This window comes from Tursiops truncatus, chromosome 12 (genome assembly GCF_011762595.2).
Source record: "Tursiops truncatus isolate mTurTru1 chromosome 12, mTurTru1.mat.Y, whole genome shotgun sequence".
Lineage (NCBI taxonomy): Eukaryota > Metazoa > Chordata > Mammalia > Artiodactyla > Delphinidae > Tursiops > Tursiops truncatus.
In genome coordinates, this window is record NC_047045.1 from 49,740,812 (window position 1) to 49,760,662 (window position 19,851).

The following is a 19,851-nucleotide window of genomic DNA, read 5'->3' on the forward strand; positions in this document are numbered from 1 at the left end:
GGATCACTTTCATCCCTTTCCCAAATCTGCATTAGATGTCACTATGATCTAATTAGGTACATGTTCCTATGTATTTTTGTAAATCCCAATAGCTTTAGGATTGTTATACAAATGTACTGTGTAAATATGGACGCTATGTGACAGTATGGATATGTAATCCAATAAAAATATCTCCAATGCCATATTAAAGATACAGAGGCATTTGAGACCTAATGAAATCATTTAAATTAGCCATATGCAATATAATAAATATCAAAATGGTAGTTTAATGTGAATGCAACAGGAGCACAGAGGAGGGACTTCTGACTGGGAATAAGAAGGTAGGTGACATTCTAGCTGCAACTTCACAGTGCAGTTGGACATTATCATATGGGTGTCATGGGGAGGAAAAGGTTTATCCAGAGGCAACAGTAGGAACAAAGGTTCAGTGATATGAATGCACAGGATGTATTTGGGCAGTGATGAATAACAAGAGATAAAAAAATTAGTCTGAGCCAGACTGAAAATGTATCTTTAAAATTTTTTTTCTTTTTATGGAGATTTGACACATTGTGTCTAACTTGAATAAATAACACATATTTGAAGGATGGTTTCTTTAGCAAACAGAAAAGTCATGTTACCCTTATGAGGAAGAGCGTCAATATCCCATGATGATCTATTATCATGAGCCTATGCTACCTCTCTGCTTTTTCTTCACTGTGTCTTCATTTACTGAGCCCCAGGCACTGGATATTCACCTTTGGGAAATTTTAGTTCTTCACCCTTTACACAGTTACTAAATTCATTGTCCTAAGGCACAAGATGAATCAATGCTCAGAAATCTTAAATGTTTTAATTTGAACAGACAATAGAGTAAACCAACTGGTTGACACAGTATACAAAGCTTTTATCCTTCATTCTTCTATCCATTTTTTCCTTTATTTTTTATTTATTTATTTATTTTGCGGTATGCAGGCCTCTCACTGTTGTGGCCTTTCCTGTTGCAGAGCACAGGCTCCGGACGCGCAGGCTCAGCGGCCATGGCTCACAGGCCCAGCCGCTCCGCGGCACGTGGGATCTTCCCGGACCGGGGCACGAACCCATGTCCCCTGCATCGGCAGGCAGACTCTCAACCACTGCGCCACCAGGGAAGCCCCATTTTTTCCTTTATTTGTCAAACATTTATTGGCACTGTTACTCTAGGTGCAGAGGATACGACAGGTAAGACAAGGAAACTACCTTACAGGAGTGTGCTGTCACGTGATTCTGACATTAAGTCAGACTTAAGTCTGACTTAATTCTTAAGTCAGACTTAAGTCTGACATTAAGTCAGAATATGAGAAAAACATGACAAAGAGATGTGTATTGGCTTTATATACTAAGCTGATGATTTAGTAATTTGTATTTTCAGCCCTACCTTCTCCCTAAGTTCCAGATTCAAACAGCCAACATGTACAGAGCATGTCTACTTAAATGTGTAATAAGTATTGGAAACATAACATAAAAGCAAGCTCCTAATCTCCTCTCTGAAACCTATTCTTTACCCATTCTTCGCTATCTCAGTGTTTGGTAATCCCATCCTTCCAGTGGCTCAGATCAATAACTTGGGTCTTTTGACTCCTTTCTCTCCCACCCCATATTCAGTCTGTTACTCAATTCTGTTGGTCCTATTTTCAATATATACCTAGAATCCAAGTACTTCTAACTCCACTGACATCCTCATCCAAGCCACTGCCATTTCATCTTTTCAATAGCCTCCTAACTCATCTCCCTGCTTTAGCCCTTTGTTCTTCAGTCTTTTCCTGATACAGCAGCAATAGTGATCTTTTAAAAATGTAAATCAGAGCATGTCACTCCTGTGTTCAAGACCTTGCAATGACTTTAAAAACCCTAGATCAGGGAGTTCCCCAGCAGTCCAGTAGTTAAGACTCCGTGCTTTCATTGCCGAGGGCACAGGTTCAATCCCTGGTTGGGGAGCTAAGATCCCACAAGCCACGCAGTGTGGCCAAAAGAAAAAACAAAAAACCTATATCATCCTCTCCTCTCTAACTTCAACACCAACAATCCTTCCCCCTTACTCCTTCTGAGCTGTACTAATCTCCTTCCTAGTCACTTGCTGGAAGTCTCTCCCTCTGGAAACATCCATGTATCTTGCTCCCAATTTCTGCTGGTCTGAACACTATTTAACACTGGAACCGCCACCCCCAACTAGCACTTCCTAGACCCCTTCCCTGCTCTGCATTTCTCACTTACCACCATACCACTTGACATACTGAATCTTTTTACTTATTTATTGTTTGTCTTCCAATCAGAAGGTAAACTCTGTAAAGGCAAGATTTTTTTCTCTTTTGTCCACTGATGTGTCCAAGTGCTTACAGCAGTTCTATTATACAGAAGAGGAAAATATCCATTTGTTGAATAAATGAATGTGTATTTGGAGAAGAGAGGGTGAGGTTGGCAATGCTAATAGTTTAGTGCCCCTGAAAAACAAATATGAGGCGTGGAGAGAAAGGGATGATGCTAGAGAAGAAAGGAGAAGAGTAACATAAGGCCTTGGGTACTATGATAATAAGATTAAACTGTATGCAGTGGTCAATGGTAAGCTTCTAAGAGGTAGAGGAAAGAGTGGGTCAGATTTACACTTCACAGGTCACTCTGAAAGCAGCATAAAGAATACCTCTGAAAAGAAATGAGACTCCAGTTAGAGACATCAGGTAAAGAGAATGTTGTAATAACCTAGGCAAAAAGTAATGGTGGCCTAAACTAACATAAAGAAGAGTAGAGATAGATATAAGTAGATAAATTTGAACTATATTAAGAACACAGAATACAGTTTGGTGACTGGGGGGGAACCTGGCTTAGATGGACAGATGATTGCACTGCCCACAAAAATAGACAGTGTAGGAGGAGGATGTATCTCAGTGACGTATGAGAAGGTGGACATTTTGAGCTTGAGGGTTCTTTAGCACATCCAGGTGATGTTTACCAATTAAGCATCTGGAAATATGAGAATGAAGCTTATAGATCTTTGCGTAGAAGAGGTATATTTAGAAGTCATCAATATATAAGGTGGGTAGAACAGTACAAGCAGATGAGATCACTAGGAAATCATCTCCTAGTGGACAAAAACAGAAGAGTGAAAGACATTGGAAGATACTGCCTTAAGGAAAAACAATTTTTCATGGGTAGACAGAAAAAAAAGAGCTCAAAAACGAAGCTAGAAAGTTACAAGGAAACCCAGACATTTGCACAGAAGAAACTGAAAGATATCCGGAATGTATATGGCACAAAGGGAGAGATTTTTTAGGGTGAAAAAACCTTGTGCATATTTGTGTCTAATTACACTCCTCTATGAAACATTATCTATTTGCACATTGAGCACTTTCCAAAATACAAAAATGTTTAAACTGTACCTGTATATTCCACTGAGGGGAAGTAGCATTCAGATGGGCTTTCAGAGAGATGAAGGACAAATTTTTCAAGTAATTCTACTAAAGCTGTAATAAACAAGAGAATAATTAGGATGTTAAAGTCATCAGAGCTTCTTCACAGTTATGCTCTTAGGGGGGCCAATTCAAAACATTATTTTAATATTCATAACAATGTTTCCAATGTAAACTAAATTTTAATAGCTTCACTGAGAACCTATTGAATGTAAAACTGGAAAAGAATCATCTGTTATCTTTAGATCCTCTAAGGATTACTTCAGAATTTGCTAAATGATTTCAATTCAGAAAAAAATCACAAACTAGGCTATAATATCTTACCATCATCATTCACACATGCAGAAAAAAAATCATGTGAGCTCCAAGACCAGAATCAATGCATAGCTCACATCCCTTTCAAAGCAGGACATATTATATGTTTTATGTACTTTGCAACAGACAGTATCTGTTCAAGGCAAGCAGATCAAAAGTAGGCTTGTCAGGGGTTGGGGAGAGGGAAGGATGAACAGGCAGAGCACAGAAGTTTTACGGCAGTGAAACTCTTCTGTAAGACACTACAATGGTGGATACGTGTCATTACTATGACATTTGTCAAAATTCATAGAATGTGAAACATCAAGAGTGAACCCTAATGTAAACTTTGGACTCCTGATGATAATGATATGTCAGTGTAGGTTCATCAGTTGTAACAACTGTACCCCTCTGGCGTGAGACGTTGATAGTGGGGGGAGGGGTTGTACATATGTAAGGATAGAACGTATGTGAGAACTTTCTGTACTTTCCACTCAACTTTGCTGTGAATCTAAAACTGCTCTAAGTTTATTAATTTAAAGAAAAGTTGAAAAGATGCCTGTCAATGTAATAGTATATAAATAATGCCATAGTATTTGCATATATTACTTCCCAAATAGATATAACCAGGTGGATTATAATTAATATGCAATCTAGAATTATTTTTGCTGGAAAGAAATATATCTGGAGGGTAACTGATATGCTTACACTTACAGAGAGTAAGTTTTAGTCACCTTTTAAAATTGTGCCCTAGTTATATTCAGGATTCTGACTATGGCCTGTATTAACTGAATGCACCCTTTTTCACATCCAAGTGCATTTTAAAGATATAATTCATGAAGGAAAATTAGTGTTCAACATGTCAAAAATGTAAAGTCAAAGAAGAATAACATATGCTTTCCAACAACTATAGGTCTAACAAGCTACATCTCATGATATAGCTTGAGCTATATCTCAAGATAAAAATGAATTTTTTTATTCATGGAACTCTATTCATATTCTGATTTCAAGTTGAAATGAATATTTAAAAGTATGAAAATGCAATAGTCGAGGATCAGAAAGGACACCAGTATTGTAGATTATTGAAACTTATATTTGTTTAGATTGGTTCTATCTTCACATACATAGGCACGAATTCTCCCACTCTTAGAGAAATCTTTCAAAAGTTTTTTTCTATGAACCTATATGTAAATAATGGCCCTTAGGTGAGAGCTTTCAACTTCTACATGTTTGTTTATAAGTCACCTAATGCTGTCTCTTGAGATTATAATTTTTCAGAAAGAGTGTGTCGATGAAATTTAGATACAATCATTCCTAATAAGGTGTGAGATATACATTAGTAACAAAGATTATATAAAAATTTTAAGTGGAAATGTCCATTTAAAACTCAACTATAATTATTCTCATTTTAGCACAACCATATGTTTGTTACAAATTATGGATTTAAGCAAAGTGGCTGAGTTAATGGGAAAAGTCACAGCACACTGCTGAACAGTTATTTGAATCCAATGCCTGAAATCAGGTTTAGCCATCAGACAGCTAAACATATGTTAGTGAAGACAAAATACACATCTTTGAAGCTGCTAAAACACAATATGATTTGAAACTTAAGAGTCACCAGACTAACTGCAGACTTTGCAAAGCATACTACTTTGCAGCAAGCACTGATCTTGAAATATGAAATTATGTTATTAGATCAATATATTGGAGGCTTATAAAGTAATTCTATGCATCCTATATAAGGATGACATCACTGAACTACCTAGAGAAGGTTCTGAATTTCTGCTGATTCCAATATTTTTGCTTTTCCCAGCAACCCATATGAACAGCACTATGCACTTCCAAATATTTTGAGGGATAAGCTAAGCCATGGAACAATGTTAAAAACGAATCCATATATGGTAATTGAAGCCATGGCTACAATTTACTGGTATCATCTTTCTAACTAACCAAATGTAAGTGTAGCTAAACTGCATAATTACTACAGTGGCTGTCTCAGTATGACTGTCAATTCACTAAAAATTCCATTATCTGTGACTCAAGGAAATTAATTCACATAAAACATTTCTTAACTTCAAGAGTAAATTAACTCCAGGATATTACTATCCAGAAAGTAAACCTCAGAATATTGTTTTAAATGGATTTTTATTTTAAATGACAGACCTGGAATTTCAAAAGGACTTTAAATTAGGAGATGTCCTTTTAATTATACTTATTCCCTAGGGTTGGACTATGACATTAGTAGACTACGAAACCAAGGTTTATAATACGTATATAATAAAAGAAGACACGGGTTTTACTGATGAGGAAAAACTGAAGGCAGCTTATTCAGGGATACTTGGATATTGACTGTTTTCTCCCTTGGCATTGCCATCACAACAGCAGCTGGTTCCAAAAAGTTCAATGTTTGAAAACATACAAAATTTCTCCAGGATTCACTCTTTAATTCTTTCATCTTTTATCACTGCTGGCACATCACCAGATCACAAGACAATTACATTATGCGTGCAATTTTTTCCCAATCACCATCCTTCATGTAACCACCAGATGTTTGTTCCTGAACACTTCAGTATTCAGAACTTACAATTCTCATCTCTCTACCCTCCCTGAAGTCAGAACTCTACTAATGTGTTTCAAGCACTTTACAATCTCACCACATCCAACTATGTTCACTTTTTATACAAATTATAAGCACAGACTATTTTTCTCAATGTTCTCAAGTAGTTTATATTCATTCCTTGTTTTTAAAAGAAAGTTTGTACAATTATAGATGAACAGGAGGTTGCAGGCACATGACAGAGGTAGAAAAATTCCTTTATTCCTTTATTTAGGGTAGGTCTGCTGATGACATATTTTTCACCTGAGAATGTATTGATTTCCTCAATATTCCTGAAGGCTACTTTCAAAAAACACAGAGCTCAGGTTGACAGTTCTTTGCCTTCAGCTCTTGAATAATGTCATGCCACTTCCTCTGTCCTCCATCTTTTCTGGGGAGAAGTCCACTGTCATTTGCATTGATTTTCCCTTGTAGCTATGGTGTTGTTTCTCCCTCTCTGCTTTCAAGATTTGTCTTAAATTTTCAGAAGTTTGACTATACAGTTGACCTTTGAACAACAAGGGCGGATTGGGGTGCCAACCCCCTGCACAGTCAAAAATCATGTATTGGGTTGGCCAAAAGTTTCCTTCGGTTTTTAAAGTAAAAATAAGATACATTTTTCATTTTCGCCAAGAACTTTATTGAGCAACATATTCACCATTTTGTTCCCCTACCGTCTGCCATTTTTCAGGCAGCTTCATAATTCCATCTTCCCCAAACTTTTTATCTTTTTGAGCAAAGAACTCTTCCATGTGCCTTTTACAGTCTGCCAGGGAATTGAAAATTGATCCATGAAGAGAATTTTGTAAAGACCAAAACAAATGGAAAGCTGAAGGTGCAATGTCTGGTGAATACGGAGGATGAAGCAGAACTTCCCAGCCAAGCTGTTAACAGTTTTGCCTGATCATCAAACAAACATGCAGTCTTGCAATACCCTGATGGAAAATTATGTATTTTCTGTTGACTAATTCCAGATGCTTTTCTTTGAGCGCTGCTTTCAGTTGGTCTAAATTGGGAGCAGTACTTGTTGGAATCGTTTGGTTTTCTGGAAGAAGTTCATAATAGAGGACTCCCTTCCAATCCCAACATATACACAACATCACCTTCTTTGGATGAAGACCAGCCTTTGGTGTGGTTCGTGGTGGTTCATTTTGCTTGCCCCACGATCTCTTCCGTTCCACATTATTGTACAGTGTCCACCTTTCATTGCCCATCACAATTTGTTTTAAAAACAGAATGTTTTCATTACATTTAAGTAGAGAAGCTCACGTGGAAATACTGTCAAGAAGGCTTTTTTCACTTATGTGGAATGCAAACATCAAAGCGATTCACATAACCAAGCTGGTGCAAATGATTTTCAACGCCTGATTTGGATATTTTGACTATGTTGGCTATCTCCCGTGTGGTATAACGTTGATTGTTCTCAATTAATGTCTCGATTTGATCGCTATCAACTTCAGCTGGGCCACCAGACCCTAGAGCATCGTCCAGAAAAAAATCTCCAGCATGAAACATCGCAAACCACTTTTGACACATTCGATCGGTCACAGCACCTTCTCCATACACTGTACAAATCTTTGTTTGCATTTTGGTGGGGTTTTTACCTTTTGTGAAATAAAGCCGAAGATGTGGCTTTTTTCTTTCATCTTCAATATGAAAATGGCTACACAAAATTTCATCAATTTTGATAAGTTTTGTTTTTAAATGCACGCTGATGTGACAGCTGTCACAATACAGTCTAACAAAATTGTTTCGAATGAAGTTAAAGACAACTAAGTGCCACTAGAGCTATCTTATGGAAAAAACCAAACAAACTTTTTGGCCAACCCAATATAATTTATAGTCAGCCCTCCTCATCCTCATTCACAGATTCAACCAATCTCAGATCATCTAGTACTGTATTTACTACTGAAAAAAAGTCTGTGTATAAGTAGACCTACACAGTTCAACCTTGTGTTGTTTAAGGGTCAACTGTATTGTGTCTTGGTGTGGACTTCTTTGGGTCTTTGGTCTTTGAGGTTCTAGAATCCACAGGCTTAGGTCTTTTGCCAAATTTGGAAAGTTTTCAGCCATCATTTTTTCAAATACATTTGTAGCTCCAACCTCTTTCCATGACTCCAATGACGCAAATGTTAGATCTTCTGTTATGGTTCCACAGGACTTTGGGATTCAATCTTTTTTTAAAATTTTTCCGTCTATTTCCTCTCTTAATATCTTCAAGTTCACTGATTCTTTCCTCTGTCCCCTCTATTTTATTGTTGAGCCCATCCATTGAGCTTTCTATTTTGGGAATGGAATTCTTCAGTTCTAAAATTTCCTTTTGGGTTTTCTTTATATATTTCTTTGCTGACACTTTGTATTTTAAAATTTGTTTCATGTGTGAAACAAATACATGTGTGGAGGGGAAGGAGAGATGGTGGCCTTATTACCATTGGGTGATGGTGAAATTCCTAACTCTCTACCTAGGTCTCCTCCGATACCATCCTACCAGGGAGAGGCAGGGGTGCCTCATTACTGGCAGCTGAGAACAGAAGTCCAGGCTGAACCCCAAGTCTTGTTGGCAATATTTTCTAAAGTGGTGTTTGTCTGGATTAAAGTGGTCACTATCTACAAATTTTGCCTTGGTAGACTGCCCTTTTCCTGGTCCTTTGGTTACAGAGAGCAGGCTGTATAGCTTTGCTTTTACCGTTTCTCCTAGGGTTGCGCCTGTCCTTTTTTTTTTTTTTTAGTATTTTTGTATATTTTTTAGTATATTTTGGGAGCAACTGTAGACTTTGGTTTTGTTTTCTGCAGCTAATTTGTTTCTGTCTCATGCTTATCTTAGGTCAGTATTTGGAATTTATTATAATTGGTAGATATGCTTATTGATTTGGCTGCTTTCTTCCTTTTTTTTTTTAATATAGAGATATATATTTTTCCTTTTTCTCTTTTTGTCAGTGTGTATGTGTATGCTTCTTTGTGTGATGTTGCCTGTATAGCTTTGCTTTTACCGTTTCTCCTAGAGTTGTGCCTGTCCTTTTTTTTTTTTAGTATAATTTTTAGTGCTTCTTATCATTGTTGTATCTGTTTTTTCTTTGGTTGCTTCCTTCTTTCTTTTTTTTTCTTTTTTTATTACTTAAATTTTTATTTTAATAACTTTATTTTTATTTTTTCTTTCTTTCTTTCTCCCTTTTCTTCTGAGTTGTGTGGCTGGCAGGGTCTTCGTACTCTGGCCAGGTGACAGGCATGTGCCTCTGAGGTGACAGAGCCGAGATCAGGACACTGGACCACCAGAGACCTCCCAGCTCCATATAATATCAAACGGTGAAAGCTCTCCCAGCAATATCCATCTCAATGCTAAGACCCAGCTCCACTCAAAGACCAGCAAGCTACAGTGCTGGACATCCTATGCCAAATAACTAGCAAGACAGGAACATGACCCCACCCATTAGCAGAGAGGTTGCCTAAAATAATTATAAGGTCAAAGACACCCCAAAACACACTACTGGACATGAGCCTGATGACCAGAAAGACAAGATCCAGCCTCATCCACCAGAACAGAGGCACCAGTCCCCTCCACCAGGAAGCCTATACAACCCACCGAACAAACCTTAGCCACTGGGGGCAGACACCAAAAACAATGGGAAATACGAACCTGCAGCCTGAGAAACAAGACCCCAAACACAGTAAGATAAGCAAAATGAGAAGACAGAGAAATAAACAGCACATGAAGGAGCAAGATAAAAACCCACCAGACCAAACAAATGAAGAAGACATAGGCAGTCTACCTGAAAAAGAATTCAGAGTAATGATAGTGAAGATGATCCAAAATCGTGTAAATAGAATGGAGGAAATACAAGAAATGTTTAACAAGGACCTAGAAGAACTAAAGAGCAAACAAACAATGATTAACAACACAATAAATGAAATTAAAAATTCTCTAGGAGTCAAAGGAAGAATAACTGAGGAAGAAGGACACATAAGTGACCTGGAATATAAAATAGTGGAAATAACTACCGCAGAACAGAATAAAGAAAAAAGAATGAAAAGAATTGAGGACAGGCTCAGGGACCTCTGGGACAACATTAAACGCACCAACATTTGAATAATAGGGGTCCCAGAAGAAGAAGAGAAAAAGAAAGGGACTAGAAAATACATGAAGAGATTATAGTTGAAAACGTCCCTCACATGGGAAAGGAAATGGTCAACCAAGTCCAGGAAGCGGAGAGAGTCCCATACAGGATAAATCCAAGGAGAAACATGCCAAGGCACATATTAATCAGACTATCAAAACTTAAATACAAAGAAAAAATATTAAAAGCAGCAAGGGAAAAACAACAAATAACATACAGGGAGTCCACAAAAGGTTAACAGCTTATCTTTCAGGAGAAATTCTGCAAGCCAGAGGGAGTGGCAAGACATATTACAAGTGATGAAAGGGAAAAACCTGCAACCAAGATTACTCTACCCAGCAAGGATCTCATTCAGATTCGACAGTGAAATTAAAACCTTTACAGACAAGCAAATTCTAAGAGAATGCAGCACCACCAAACCAGCTTTAAAACAAATGCTAAAGGTACTTCTCTAGGCAGGAAACACAAGAGAAGGAAAAGACCTATAATAACGAACCCAAAACAGTGAAGAAAATGGTAATAGGAACATACATGTCGATAACTACGTTAAATGTAAATGAGTTAAATGCTCCAACCAAAAGACATAGACTGGCTGAATGGATACAAAAACAAGACCCATATATATGCTGTCTACAAGAGACCCACTTCAGAGCTAGGAACACATACAGAAAGTATGGGGAAGGAAAAATATATTCCATGCAAATGGAAATCAAAAGAAAGCTGGAGTAGCAATTCTCATATCAGACAAAATAGACTTTAAAACAAAGACTAGGGCTTCCCTGGTGGGGCAGTGGTTGAGAGTCCACCTGCTAACGCAGGGGACACGGGTTCGTGCCCCAGTCTGGGAAGATCCCACATGCTGCAGAGTGGCTGGGCCCGTGAGCCATGGCTGCTGAGCCTGCACATCCGGAGCCTGTGCTCCGCAATTGGAGAGGCCACAACAGTGAGAGGCCCGTGTACCGCAAAAAAAAAAACCCCTCCCAAAATCCCCCAAAAAAACCCAAAGACTATTACAAGAGACAAACAAGGACACTACATAATGATAAAGGGATCAATCGAAGAAGAAGAAATAACAATCGTACATATTTATGCACCCAACATAGGAGCACCTCAATACATAAGGCAAATAATAACAGCCATAAAAGGGGAAATCGACAGTAACACAATCATAGTAGGGGACTTCAACAACCCACTTTCACCAATGGACAGATCATGCAAAATGAAACAAAATAAGGAAACACAAGCTTTAAATGATACATTAAACAAGATGGGCTTAATTGATATTTATAGGACATTCCTTGCCAAAACAGCAGAGTACACTTTCTTCTCAAGTGCTCATGGAACATTCTCCAGAATAGATCATATCTTGGGTCACAAATCAAGCCTTGGTAAATTTAACAAAAGTGAAATTGTATCAAGTATCTTTTCTGACCACAACGCTATGAGACTGCATATCAATTACAGGAAAAAATCTATAAAAAATACAAATACATGGAGGCTAATCAATACACTACTAAATAACCAAGAGATCACTAAGAAATCAAAGAGGAAATCAAAAAATACCTAGAAACAAATTACAATGGAAACACGATGACCCAACACCTATGGGACGCAGCAAAAGCACTTCTAAGAGGGAAGTTTATAGCAATACAATCATACTGCAAGAAACAAAAAGCATCTCAAATAAACAACCTAACCTTACACCTAAAGCAATTAGAGAAAGAAGAACAAAAAAACCCCCAAAGTTAGCAGAAGGAAAGAAATCATAAAGATCAGATCAGAAGTAAATGAAAAAGAAATGAAGGAAACAATAGCAAAGATCAATAAAACTAAATGCTGGTTCTTTGAGAAGATAAACAAAATTGATAAACCATCAGCCAGACTCAAGAAAAAAAGGGAGAAGGCTCAAATCAACAGAATTAGAAATGAAAAAGGAGAAGTAACAACTGACACTGCAAAAATACAAAGCATCATGAGAGATTACTGCAAGCAACTCTATGCCAATAAAATGGACAACCTGGAAGAAATGGACACATTCTTAGAGAAGCACAACCTTCCGAGACTGAAACAGGAAGAAACAGAAAATTAAACACACCAATCACAAGCACAGAAATTGAGACTGTGATCAAAAATCTTCCAACAAACAAAAGCCCAGGACCAGATGGCTTCACAGGTGAATTCTATCAAACATTTAGAGACGAGCTAACACCCATCCTTCTCTAACTCTTCCAAAATATAGTAGAGGGAAGAACACTCCCAAACTCATTTTACAAGGCCACCATCACCCTGATACCAAAACCATACAAAGATGTCACATAGAAAGAAAACTACAGGCCAATATCAGTGATGAACATAGATGTAAAAATCCTCAACAAAATACTAGCAAACAGAATCCAACAGCACATTAAAAGGATCATACACCTGATCAAGTGGGGTTTATCCCAGGAATGCAAGGATTCCTCAATATACACAAATCAATCAATGTGATACACCATATTAACAAACTGAAGGAGAAAAACCATATGATCATCTCAATAGATGCAGAAAAAACTTTAGACAAAATTCAACACCATGTATGATAAAAACCCTCCAGAAAGTAGGCAGAGAGGGAAATTTCCTCAACATAATAAAGGCCATATATGACAAACCCACAGCCAACATCATCCTCAATGGTGAAAAACTGAAACCATTTCCCCTAAGACCAGGAACAAGACAAGGTTTCCCACTCTTACCACTACTATTCAACATGGGAACTAATGAAACTTGGAAGCCTTTGCACAGCAAAGGAAACCATAAACAAGACGAAAAGACAACCTTCAGAATGGGAGAAAATATTTGCAAATGAAGCAACTGACAAAGGATTAATCTCCAAATATACAAGCAGTTCATGCAGCTCAATATCAAAAAAGCCAACAACCCAATTCAAAAATGCACAGAAGACCTAAATAGACATCTCTCCAAAGAAGATACGCAGATTTCCAACAGACACATGAAAGGATGCTCAACACCACTAATCATCAGAGAAATGCAAATCAAAACTACAATGAGGTATCACCTCACACCAGTCAGAATGGCCATCATCAAAAAAATCTACAAACAACAAACACTGGAGAGGGTGTGGAGAAAAGGGAACCCTCTTTCACTGCTGGTAGAAATGTAAATTGATACAGTCACTCTGGAGAACAGTATGGAGCTTCCTTAAAGAACTAAATATAAAACTACCATATGACCCAGCAATCCCACTACTGGGCATACACCCTGAGCAAACCATAATTCAAAAAGTCATGTATATACACATACATATAGGTGATTCACTTTGTTATAAAGTAGAAACTAACACACCATTGTAAAACAATGATAGTCCAATAAAGATGTCTAAAAAAAAAAAACCCAAGTTGAACCAGATTATAGAGCCAGATGTACATGTGCACGCACACAGACAAATAAGCATGCCTGCCTTACAAAAGCATTTATTTGTTCAGTATTTCTGCAGCTTACCCCCCAAATTAGTTCATCTTAGCTTATAGACAGAAAACAAGTATGCTATGAGACTGGAGATATTAAAAACTTTTATCATCTTCTATCTCAATCAGTATTACGCTCACCTGGGTTTACTTAATAAATGTTGTTTGCCTCCCACGTGGAAAATATTAGGTAGTAAAGAGAAGGTGCAAAGAGGTAGTATCGAAAACTGATACTAAGCACGAGTTTTGGATTCAGATTGCTTGAATTCACTTCTTGGGTCTGCCACTGTGAACTGAGCTGGTTATCTAACATTTCCTGGCTTTTGTTTCCTTATCCATAAAATGCAGACTATCTTATAAAGTTGCTGTTAAAAGTAACTGAGTTTTGTGTAACCTACTAGACCTTGCTGGGCAGAGAGGTCAAGATCTACTTTTGAAAGTAGCTCAAAATCTAACAGTGGACACGGTATCAGAGTAATGTAGAACTAAGGTCAAATCTTGTGGGAAGTGCCCCAAGATTCCAAATAGAACACAGTTTTAATGGTAATGTTCTACTTGTTTATGTTGTTTCAGAGTCATGGATAGGACTGAACAGGTGATTTCTCTCTTGTCTTATCACCATTTCTGTAAGAGAGAAACTCAGAAAACTACACCTTTATTTAGGGTGTTTAAACTGAACAATATTCCAAGCTGCTGCTTTCTCATTTTGTTCTGTACCTTTTGGCATTTGCAAAACCTATTTTAAATATTTTCTATTATGCAACCAGTGATAAATATATATTTCTAATACCTATTTTTAAAAATATTTGGGGGCGTATGAAACAGGTGAACTGCTCATTTTACACTAAAATTTTGGAGAATAATGTTTGATTTCTTGCCCATATATATCATATTCCCTGAAAATATAATTTCTCCAACAAAATATAAACTTATTTTTATTTCCCATTTTTAATTTTACAGCAAATGATACAAACATGAAAACCATAAAGCATGGCTGATAAAGAGGACAATCATTTTCAAATTATAGCTTTCAAGAAATCTAGCTTATATTGACATTAGAACTTTTTCTTAGACTGTCTTTATTTAAGATAATATTAATTAAAACATGATAATTTTAGGAAGCATGCACGCATATAAATATCTGAACATAAAACAACTTGCTTGCTGGTTAGACAACATAGTTATCCCCACACACATACACCCAAATTTCCTTAAAAGTCACTAAATTTATTTGGCTAGATGTGGCGGAGTTTCAAAATATGTCAAAACATTCAATAAAGTTCCAAAAACATAGCAGTATGGGATAGCTAGGTGAAAGCTGGTGAAACCAAGCAAACTGTTACCTAGGCAAAGGTAGATTTAGCTTCCGAGGCCTCTGAAACAGTACTAAAAGAAAGCTGAGTAATTTCTCAAATTTTAATTTTTGTTCTCCAGGACCACAAATTTCTCAGAAGTCAATGGACTTCTGGAATTAATATCATGTATTCTAGATATGATATGCCAGTACTAGTCTTCAGGAAAACACAGCTTCTGCTAATATACTCTTCAAGCCAAAACACTCACAAAAATTAAAACATACTCACCACCTCCACTGATTATATCAGGTTTGGCCTTCATCATTTTGCAAAATTGTCTTCGGCAGTTTTCTATCCACTCAGTTTGCTTATCAGACATTTTGAAGTGCAACAGAAGTTTGCCAAGATCATTGTCTAATAAGAAAGATGACTTGTTATGTTAACAAAACATGCTAGATACACTGAAAAATAAGTATTCAACTTAATTATGTAAACAGTTACAAGTTCCAGAAAAAGTATTTTATTTTATCTAGACAGACAAGGTCACTTGCCCTCATGAAACTTACATGTCATAAAGCATGTGTGTGTGTGTGTGTGTATGCCTGTGTGTATGCATATACTATATATACACAGATAGGAGTATAATTCAGCATAATCAAGACATACATAAGAAGTGTATATAACAACAACAACAAAAAGACATACATATTCCAATGGTCTAAACTGGTTTTATTTAGTCCTAAAAAAGCAGCTACATATCCTCACACAGTCCTCATGGTCATCATATATAAAATTATATGATTAAGTATATAAATCATAATTTATTCAACTTTCCACATTTGACAATTAGGTCACTAAAAAACCTTCTCATATCAAAGCTACAGACATATTCTTTCATACGATCATCATGAGTATATAATTATACCAAACATATGCACACTAATATACACATAAACCAGAAAGAACTGTTTTGTTGCAAGAGTGTATAATTCTGATATCTAGTACTAATCTAATCTATTCTCTTTAAGTAACAAGACCAGAATGATTCTGTAATATTCCATAAATGCCCTCAATCAGAAGCAATATCTAGAGAAAAATGAAACTGATTTAGTCAAAGGAGAAAATTATTATTTTTAATAAAGATTCTCAAAACCTTTAAACAAGAAATATCAAAGCTGATAATTTTGTTGAAAATTATTAACAGCAGAGTATTAATGTTAAATGCATCTCAATATAAGTTAGGTAAAAGACAACTGAACAGCATTAAAATGGAATTTTTATAGTTTCCATTTAGAATATCTACATTACTTATTTCCCAAGAACAAACTATCTAGAACCTATTAAGAATCACTAATGGTTTGTATCTCTTAATCCCCTTCACTGATCTTGGCCCACTCCCCATAGGTGTAAAGTAAGATACAAGGATAAAATTACAGCACAGAGAATGTAGCCAATATCTTATAAAAACTTTATATGGGGCATAATCTATAAAAATACTGAATCATTATGTGGTACACCTGAAACTAATATAATACTGTTAAGAGTCAGTTATACTGCTATAAAAAATCACTAGTGGCACATGACTGGAAAGACAAATGCAGTTTGTTTTTCATCTTTGTTTCCTTCTGTGTCATTCTTTCTATCCATGTGTAAGCCTGCCTTTTATAACCACCACCATCTCCTTCAAATAGAGAATGTCCATACAGCTCTTCTGTAAATTACCTGCTTTTTAAAAATCCTGTTATCTTTTGCCTCTTCCCTCCAGCTCTACAGCCTCATCTTGCTCTCCTGTCTCTCTCCTTTCACATTTGCTATTCTATTTTGCTTTTTCATCTCATTCTAAGGAAAAGAGCACAGGCACTAGAGTGTAAACAATTCTGAAGCAGCAAATGTGGCATGCATCTGAATCTACCAATTGGTAGAAAGGCTAAAGGGCCCAATTTAGTACCTGGAAATTTGATTTGAGACAATAAACAAATGCTGAGCTGGAGACAGAGTGCCTGCAAGACTCCTAGAGAGACAACTTTGTATGCTCATAACCTCTGGTTATCATTTCCCTCAGCTCTCAGTGGAAGCGTGAGCTCTTCAATATGCAACGTCACGGCTAAAAATATTTAGTGATTTGATATGTTTATTGAAAATTTGTATCTGTGATGTTACCAAGTTTGAGGGAAACAGTTCCTTTATTCCCCCCCTCTGAATTTGGAACCAAATGAAAAGTAGACAGGAGAAGATAAATGGAGTTCAAAATATCAGTGCTAGTACTATAACAGCTAAATTAGGCACCATAACTTGGATCTCCTGCCACATAGACTTACAAGTATCTCCCCTGCACTGAATATATTCAATTACAGACAATGACAGACAACCAAAGGCCTCTCCTGACTGCTCTTGTTAGGAAAGGTATGAGTATAATCTAAAGATAGGCTAACTTAAAAAAACTTTTTAAAAACAGAAAAAATAAAATGGTAGGCTAACTTGGAAATACAGCCTTTAAGTAGGCTAATCTAAGATTTTCCATTCCTTCTCCAAAATTCACCTACCAAACATTTTTCTTTCCTAACTTTGTACAGAATAAGTGAGGAAGTCCAGAGAGAGGCTAATAATCTTACTCCAGCAAAAGCCCTTGGGCATGGAGAATGAGGCAAGGGGAAACGGAATCAAAGGAATGGTACCATAGGAATACAGTAACTCTGAATCAGTGATTTGGGGAGTAGAACAAGCATGAATGATACACAGAATTTCATGTTTGCCAAAATTTCTATGTTTATAATCACACACAAAAAAATAAAAACCAGAGTCCTGCTTCTGGCCATGATGGAGGAACTAGAAACAGACTTGCCTTCCTGCCATAAACAACTTGAAAAATGGGTAAAATATACCCAAACAGTTTTCAGACACTGGCCAATAGGCAGTACAGGACTGTCATGTCTGAGAAAAGGGAAACTAACGAGGTAACTTTTACACTTGGGCCCTGTTTTTTTTCTTGAATCACTTTCAAGATCACTGTGCAGGAAGGGGGATGCCCTGGAGGTCTGGCTGAGTTAAAGAGACAGAAGTCAAATTGCAGAGAGGCTGAGGAGACTAAAATCTGTGGATCAGAGTACTGAAGAGGATGAACAAAGGAAGAACTCCAGAAATTTGTATAAGTCTTTGTCAAGTTGGTTGCAAAGAATCAGCTGTGCAGTTAAAGAGTGAAGCTCCACAAGACTGGGTAAAGAACAGCTGAGAGCTGTAAAATGAACAATTCCCAGAGGATACATAGGGTTAGAAGATGTCCAAGTTCCAAACAGAGTGTGAAGAGTCCTCCTTAATTACCAGAGTGTTCCACAGACCAGAAGAGTCACACCTTAGTAACAGAGTTAAATTAGCCATAAAGACAACTTTGCACCTACCCTAACAAAAAAATGAAAGCCCTGAATGATCAAACTGATCCAGGAGTAACTTGACTGCATGCCCAAAAATGTCCATTACTCTTTAAAGACAACAAAATCTAGCACTCAACTATGTAAAATTAATAATGTTGAATATTCAATTAAAAATTACTAACATGAGAAAGGGGGAAAAAACGACTCATAACCAGTAGTTAAATCAGTTAATACAAAGACTCAGAAAGGACTGAGGTGATACAATTAGCAGCCCAAAATTTTAAAGCAGTTGTTTTTAAGGATTTTAAGAAAATACAAACAAAAAGTGATGTTTAACCAAATCATAGTTACCTACACTGGTATCCTACTTAGTAAAATAATACAACCAAGTGGTACATGTAACAAACTAGATGAATCTCAAAACCATTATGCTTAAAGAAAGCAAGCACAAATAAAGTATCCTATGTGATTCTATTTGTATGAAGTGCTAGAATGGAAAAACGAACCTATAGCTATAGTTCTCAGATGGACTAAGTTTTGCTCCCCATATTTCAGTACTGTCTATAGATACTTCTGGCTGTCACAGCTGGGAGGGGTGGGTGCAAAGAGAGAGTTCTATGGGCATCTAGTGAGCAGAGACCAGGAGGCTGCTAAAAATCCTACAATGCAAGGACAGCTCCCTCTGGCAACAAGCAATTAAGCACTTACTACCACTGAGTAAAATGGAAGAAAGGAAAATCATCAAGTTTCATGTTTACAAAATTCAATTAGAGTCAATATTTCATACCTAAACTCTGAAATTCTTTGTTATGGTAAGCACCATAATCTTTTCATACTTGATGACATTGTATAATTTATTTCTCAGAAGATTATTATATAGAAGTAAAGATTATACTTATACTATAAATAATGTAAAAAGAACCTCAATTTCAAGGGGAGGAAAAATGTAAGCTTAACATAAATGCAAAGAAAATCTATACAGAAAACTTTTAGCACTTCTTTCCAAGGATATCAGACATTTTAAATGCCCATTTTATACAGAATATCATAAACAACTGCTACAAAAGAAACAAATAAATGGAAGATTTCATAAACTAACTAGCAACAGATTCCTAGGCTTAATTTGGAAAGTCACCCTTCTTTCTATTAGACTGAAGCTCATTTGTGAAATATTTGCTTCCAATTTGTGTTTTCTGCTTATCTTTTCTTTTTCCATGTAGATTAATACAGTTATTCCAGCTTACTCTTAATACAATAAATAAGAAGACTCTGTAGTGGTCTCCAAGAAGCAACTAGACAG

At 36.6% G+C, this 19,851-nt stretch overlaps 1 protein-coding gene across 6 annotated transcripts in view; it reads right to left on the reverse strand.

Annotated features, from left to right (window-relative positions):
- Positions 1-19,851, reverse strand: part of TBC1D32 (TBC1 domain family member 32) — a 183,058-nt gene that overhangs the window by 44,265 nt on the left and 118,942 nt on the right. For all 6 annotated transcript variants that reach the window (XM_033867671.2, XM_033867669.2, XM_073789535.1 and 3 more), the window contains 2 exons: positions 15,472-15,597; positions 3,393-3,476 (listed from right to left, as the gene is read on the reverse strand). In XM_033867671.2, coding sequence (XP_033723562.1) covers positions 3,393-3,476; positions 15,472-15,597 — 210 coding nt within the window. The remainder of the gene's footprint in view (positions 1-3,392; positions 3,477-15,471; positions 15,598-19,851) is intronic.